Source organism: Papio anubis, chromosome 2 (assembly GCF_008728515.1).
Source record: "Papio anubis isolate 15944 chromosome 2, Panubis1.0, whole genome shotgun sequence".
In the NCBI taxonomy this organism is placed as follows: Eukaryota; Metazoa; Chordata; class Mammalia; order Primates; family Cercopithecidae; genus Papio; species Papio anubis.
In genome coordinates, this window is record NC_044977.1 from 13,530,645 (window position 1) to 13,538,406 (window position 7,762).

The window sequence follows — 7,762 nt, forward strand, 5'->3', positions numbered from 1 at the left end:
GTCATGTATTTAAATATTTTTATAAATCCTTTTTTCTAGTAATATAAACAGTTAGGGTTATGATATACAAAACACCTGCTATAAAGCACAGAAGCATAGCAAAAAGCAAACGCAAAGTTGAACATTTCCACATCATTGACAGATTTTCTAAGGCAAAGTTATGCAAATGTTTATTCTCAATAAAATATCAACACTCGAAACTTTTAGATATTGAAACACTATATTGAAATGTATAAGGCAGAACACTGTTAATAAGATTAACTGCTAGTTTGCAATTCAAATATTGTCAGCCATTATATGCTATGAATGTGATAAGAAAGCTATTTGCTTTGAAAAAGTGAATGACAGCATTTGTCATACTTCCAAGTTAGCGACGTTACTTGTGTTGGACGTCAAATTCTTTTTGGCTGGTTGGAATATTTTTACTTAATTGTTATTATTATTTGAACAACCTGTGAAAATACATTTAAGATAAAAGCTGACTTTTGCTGAAAGACAGCTTGTTCAGGTTTGTCCTTCACACTGAGTCAGGTGGGATGGATATGTCTGTATCACACTCCCCACAATATTCCTTCTTCTGTCCTTTCTCCTCAGTTCAGGGACAATATGGCATTAACATCTATTGCCCTAACACTCCTTCTTGAAAGGAGCTGCTTTTTTTCTTGAGTCTTTGTAGTGTCATGCACCTCATGCTCTTAGTTTATATTACAAAATGCGAATTTATTAGAAATCTTTAATATACTAATAATTTGGGTAAATATAATGAGGTAACATTTTCAGCATAAATGCTGTAAAATATTGAGCTAGATATTTTAGCTTTCTTTCAGGCTCTTGGGCTTATTGTTTGATTTTGATTGCTTTCAGTTTCTATTTTCTTTGTGCCATCCAGACTCAATTCAGAAATGATTCACTTGACCAAATAACTGTAGAGATTCTCCTAGAATAGAAAAAGATACCTAAGATGAATAGTGAATCTCTTTTTTATTTCTATTCAGGCTGCCAAAGTATAGGAAAAGATCAATAAAATTTCACATTCAAATTCATATTAATTTATTTTCGTTAGTTTAGAGAGTTCATTGACATGCAAGCTACTCAAGTTATCTAATTTTTGAACAAAGCCCAGAACATATGCGATTTCATTTAATAAATACGTATTTCAAGACATTACTTCATAACCTAAGATGGATTTAGGAAGGTTAAAGTGAGAAAGGAAGAGAGAAAGGGAAAGGTTAGAGGCACTATGACTGTGAAACTAGAGAGAGAATTAAGTGTGTGGAATGAATATTAAGCAGATTAGTTGCCACATGTCATTATCCTGCACCCTTGGATGCCATTTTCAAAGTGTCATCACCTATCCCTTTGCCTTTGAAGTACCAGATAACACATTAACCTCTGGTCTCCGTCTGGAGCTGCTCTTTAGTCTTAAACTTTTCCACCACTCTTCTGAATAGGACAGTCAAAATGAAATGAGCACACAGAGTGTTATAGAGACAGCAGCAACTGGGAGTTCCAAGTTATTTTGGACATGGCAGAGAAGTGGACATGGCAGATAAGTGGACAGAAGATATTCTGGCAAGAGTAGAGAGACTAGAGGGTGTTTAAAAACCCTAGCTAAGGAATAACCCAAATGGATAATTACTTTAATTCTCTTTTCAAAAGTCCAATATAATCATTTGCATTAAGTAAAAAAATATAAAACATTTATAGATAGTATATTTATATAAACATATATAATATTAAAATATATATTACATATTATATACATTTATATATTATATAACATATATACATATATAACATATATAAAATACATTATATATTATACATAAACCTATATATATGTTTGCTTATATTGGGTTCACAGACACAGAATGTAAAACAGTTTTTGGCAGAACACTTTTTGAGGAATACACTCAGGAGGTGCATATATGAAGAAGTGATGAGGAATGTCCCAAATCAGTCTGTGAACTCAGCATCACATTTTTTTTTTCCAGCCACTTGGGGATGAATGCTTCAGTTCAGAAGGAAGATCAGGGCCAAACATCATAGCAAGTAGTACTCAGTAACTATGCTTAAATTTCTCAAAGAGCTCAGACAATTACTGCATTGGAATATATAAATATTTTATATATATTTTTACTTATATAAATGTGTGTGTGCATATATATGTGTATATATATGTATATAAATGTGTGTGTGTGTGTATGTATATTTACTTTCCATGACTATTATTTTAAGAAGGGGAAAGGGAAGAGACAAAGGACAAAAAATCATCTAGTCACAAAACATATGATATGGTATTGGAAGAAGTTGAAAGAAAGAAGAAAGAGTGAGAATCTATTCATCTGCGTACCCATACTTGTATCTGTCCTGTTTTCTGGCTCTAGACTCATAAACTGACTTTGCTATAGTTTGGGGATGAGTGGAGAAATGTGTATTCTTTATTTTAAAGATAGATTCATGGTACGTTTATCAAAATCATGTAATGCACATTCTCAAAGGCAGCGATCAACAGAAGTAGCATACATTACTCTAAGTGAAGGCTTTCATTATCCACAGTTACCCTAAGCGTGGCAAGCCTCACATTCCCATACATCCCCAGTAGCCTTCCTGAGGAAGAGTATGATCAGACAGGGCCTAAGGCGAGGCACAAGCTGTCCACAGAGGATTGATCAGCCCTTTGACAGTCAGCAGGGAGGGAACCTTCAGGTCATCAGGAACTTTCTAAGCCCAGATGGTAGGAATTCAGCAGAATCTTGGTTAATTTAATGCCCTGATGCTTAAATAACAACTACATTTCTTTTCAAATGGTTACCTGTCGTCTTCTTGAACACCTTTATTGCCTAGGAACCCATTTCTTAAGAAATCAATTAATCCATTTCTATGTAGTTGAATTCCCAATTTTTTCTTTCTTTATGGTCAGTATAAAGGAGACCCCTCTGTGTGTGTGTGTGTGTCGGTGTGTGTGTGTGTTTGTGTGTGGTGTGTTCACATGTTTTCTTTTTTCCTTGCCATTCTGAATTTTCCTGGCTCTCCTTGACAAATGATACATTATGCCCTGGTCGTCTTTACCCAGAAAAATAGATTTTGTATGTTTCTTTCTTTAGTAAATTTGTATTAAGCCCACTAACTGGCAGCCATTGTTAAGGTTGCTGTTGATAAACAGAGTCCAAAAAAAAGGAAAAAAAGAATCCCAGTTCTCATGGAATTTACCTTCTTGTGGGACAAGACAGGGAATAAAGAAAATAAATCAGAAAGTCAATATGCTGGATGGTAATCAATGCTTTGGAAGAAAATGAAACAAGAAAAGAAAACAGAAAGTACAGATACAAGTACAGAAAGGTTTTAAAATATTAAATAGGAGGGTTGGGGAAGCTGTCATTAGAAGGGGATATTTGAGCATCCCTCAATCCTGAAAGACATGGGTATACGAACTGTTTACTTGAAACAAGAATATATAATTAACCATTTGCACATTAGCTGTCTTTTTTCCTAAATGAAATTCCTTATGTTTTTATAATCTTTATTTTAATGCCTACTTTCCGACTTTAAATTATTATATATTTAATAAAAAGAGATATGCCTTTGTCATAGTTTTTCTACTTTGAAAGAACTGTGTACTTTAATGAGATTATTCCAGTTATCTACGACTGCACAGCAGGCTCCCCCAAAACTTAAAGGCTAAAACAGCAACAGGTTTATTAGACATCACAGTGTTGTGGGTTATAAATTAGGGCAGAGCTCAGATGAATGATTCTTTATGCTCTGAAGTTGATGTTGACAGAAGCTTACAGCTGACAAATGGACTGATCTGGTCCGGAGGGCTGGAGATGCTTTCATTTCGACGTCTGCCTTGGTGCAGTTAGTTACAGAGCTGGTCTTACCTGGGATTGTAGGCCAGAGTGCTTACATGTGGTCTCTCCTGTGCAATACTGTCAGGTAGTCAGACTTTTTATATGGTAGCTCTAGAGCCCCCGTCTTGTTCCACAAGAAGGTAAATTCCATGAGAACTGGGATTCTTTTTTTTTTTTTTGTACTCTGTTTATCAACAGCAACCTAAACAATGGCTGCCAGTTAGTGGGCTTAATACAAATTTACTAAAGGAAGCAATAAGTAGAGGCTGGCAGTTTCCTAAGACCGGAGTGAAGAAAGTGATACAATGTCAATTCTGGCATACTCTATTAGTCAAAGTAGTCCCCAGATTCAAGGGAAAGAGATAAAGCCCCACAAAGAATATGTGATCATCGCTATTAGTTTCTTAAGGCTGCCACAAGAAATTACTACAAATTTATTGGCTTAAACAACAGAAGTTTTTTTTCTTAGAATTCTCGTGGCAGAAATCTGAAATCAAGATGCGGCAGTACCACGATTGCTCCAGTCTCTAGAGGTGAATTCTTCCTCGTCTCTTCTAGCTTCTGGTGGATCCTGGTGTTCTCTGAATTGTGGCAACATAACTCCAATCTCTGCCTCCATTTGTACATCGCCGCCTTCTCTGTGTATCCTATTCTCTTATAAGGAAACCATCATTGGATTATGTACCACCCTAATCCAGTATGGCATTTTCCCAATCCATGCAATCTTTGCACATCTGCAAAGACCCTCGATCCAAATAACATCACATTGTGAGGTTTGGGATTGACAGAGATTTTGAGGAAACACTATTCAAACCACTACACCATCTATATAGTCTTCTACAAGACGGTGAAACAGTCAGGACATAACCCCGATGATATAAATATCAGGCAATTAGGTCCATAGTACTAGAATATATCGTTGTGCAAATTGTGCTAATTGAAAATCTGCTTATATACTATCGAAGAAACCGATTCTTTCATTGTTTTCTTTTTTTACAGTGACATGAAAAAGGTTGGTGTCACGGTGGTTGGGCCACAGAAGAAGATCATCAGTAGCATTACAGCTCTAGAAACACAATCAAAGAATAGCCCAGTTCCCGTGTAAAGCACTACTTCTGGAAGGAAATGGTGGCTGTGGAAGGTGTAGCATCATCCTGCAGACAGACAATAATGCTGGAGATACTGGTGGAAGTTCCAAGTCCAATAAGACACTCAAATATGAGTACAAATGCCTTAAAATGGAATTGAAAAACTCTTTATTTTCCCCTATCATTTAGTGGATGGGTGGGTGGGGTATTTTTTTGTAATTGCTTTTTTAAATATTAGTTAATGGATTAAATTTAATTCTTCAGCGTAAAATGGTGAAGAACTAGCATATAGCCATTGATCATAAACTGACTATCATAAAATCAAAACAAGTGAAATAACAAAACGGACATGGTGGCTTTGTTTAGGTGTAGCCACAAAAGAAAAGACTTGTAATATTTTTATATACAGAGGAAATCTGTAACAGGTATTTTGTTTCTTTTAAAGCAAGCAACATAGAGGAATTTATACCTCAAACTATCTGGCCATATTTACTACCTTATCACTGCATTATTCTCTTTTATCTGTTTAAAGCATATAGAGAAGAAATTTGTAGTTGTTTTAAGTACTATACATTTTTAAATTGTTAGCTTCCTTAAGTATATCATGTAAAGAAATGTCTTAATTTTTGAAAAAAGTACATATTTATTTTCTTTTGAATTGTTTTTATTGTTTTCTATTTATGCCTTGATGATTTAATATGGATTTGTTACAGCCAAGTGCCAAATGCTCTCTCAAAGTGTCAGCAGTCCAACTAGACACAGATAATGATGGGTTTCTTTCAGATTTTTTGAACCATCCACTTACATATAATTTTTAAAAATGAAATACTTTTCCTGTTCATACACTAACCAAATCTCTCATAGTCTGTTATCCTAATCATTCTTGCCTCTCCATTTATTATAAACTGTATGCTCACAACTTAGTGTAATATACTAGCTTGTATGCAATGGCTTTTCAACCAGATAACATACCTTTCCTGCTCTGGTGCTTAGAGCCTATCAACTCTCTCCTTTAGTGAAGGAGCTGGGTTAGAGTTTCCGAGAATAGCTACACTGGAGAGAATTGGAATCCTATATAGATTGCTGCACTAATTGGCAACACAGTGTATAGGCCAATGCATGAGTGAAAAAAAAATTACTTGCTCACTGGCTTTGAAAAGTCACTTACTATTGTTGCTTAAACTTGCTGAACTGCTTATAGAGAATGACGATAACAGAACTACTCCTCTGTATCACTGGCGTTTAGGTGAATTAATTAATTATTGTGATCATTAGTGCCAGGTATTATTATCTTTAAGAGTCTTCCACTTCAATGCACATGGTGCAGTTTTGGTGTACTGCTTTGAATTTACTGGATATAACATTTTCAGAATAGTTGGTCATCTAGCAAATGCCTCAAATGTGTAGGCAGGAGAGCGATTTCTCATCACAGGGATTAGACTTACTATTACATAAAGGCTAACTATGAGCTTGCTCAGTAATTTTGAAAAGATGTACCTGGTGGATATCTAGCTAGTAATATATTCTGAAGCAACACTGTAGCTCTATAAATACTCTTTCTAATGCTGATATGATCTTGAGTATAAGAAATGCATACATCACAAGAACAGAATGGATAAAACAATGCTGCAAACTTAATGTTCTTATGCAAAACGGAACACTAATGAAACACAGCTTACAATCACAAATCAAAATTCACAAGTGCTAATCTGTTGTAGGTTTAGTGTAATAAGACTTAGATTGTGCTCCTTCAGATATAAGATTGTTTCTCAAATCTTGGCAATATTCCTGAGTCAAATCAGGCTACTAGAATTCTGTATTGGATATATAAGAGCATGACATTTTTTAAAATACACTTGTGATTATAAAATTAATCACAAATTTCATTATACCTCCTGTCAGCAGTTAGAAAACATTTTTTTAAATCAAGTATTTTGTGTTTGGAGTGTTAGAATGAGATCTGAATATGGTTTCAATCTAATTTTTTCCCAGACTAATATTTACTTTTTTAGGTACTATTCTGAGCACACTCAACAAAACCCATGCATTTCATAAACTAATAGAAGTTGAGGATTGTTGAATCTGTTTCACTTATTTTGGCTGTGATTTCCATTTGAAAGTAGAGGTTGTATACACCATATACTGTTCTTCATTTTATTAATATTTTTCTACTTGACCTCTCATAAATTTCCTTTACACAATTCTTACCCTGTACATATGTAAACATAAGTGTACGATTCTTAACCGTGGAGTAGAGGTACTAGAATGCTTATGGCCATCTCTTTGTACAGGAACTGCATTGACTTTCAGTAAACATAAGGTCGCAACTCCTTCACGATGTTATGTACCATATGATCTGTTTTGTATCTTAAATTTGATTTGCATCTATTATTTATTTCTGGTAACTCACTCAGTTTATGCTGTGCTAAATATCAATCAAGCCATGTATAAATGTGATATGATTGGCAGTATGTGTTTACTTTAAACTTGTCTTTTCAAAATATTACTCAGTTTATGTTGTACAATGTAGATGGCCTCTTACTAATGTAAAATGATTTGTAGTGGAAACATTTATATTTTTATAATAAACATAATGAAAATATTTTTTACAGATTGGAATACAGAAGTGGTCTTTGAAGTTTAGTTTTTAAAAAAATATATAAAAATATGTTAAAAATATGTGCTTATTTAAAAGCAAAATAATGAAATTTACATAAGTCACAAAAAATATGCTTCTGGGTTTTTATTCTCCATTAGTGAGAAGGGATTTACATTGTGTAATCCACATGTTTTTGGTCTACATCTCATTATGAATAAACC

At 34.2% G+C, this 7,762-nt stretch overlaps 1 protein-coding gene across 2 annotated transcripts in view; it reads left to right on the top strand.

Annotated features, from left to right (window-relative positions):
- The window catches only part of EPHA3 (EPH receptor A3), a 358,475-nt gene extending 350,914 nt beyond the window's left edge, over positions 1 to 7,561 (top strand). For both annotated transcript variants that reach the window (XM_009198517.4, XM_003893817.3), the window contains exon 17: positions 4,854 to 7,561. In XM_009198517.4, the coding sequence (XP_009196781.1) occupies positions 4,854 to 4,959 (106 nt within the window). In that variant the 3' untranslated portion in view covers positions 4,960 to 7,561. The remainder of the gene's footprint in view (positions 1 to 4,853) is intronic.
- Positions 7,562 to 7,762: the final 201 nt, after the last annotated feature.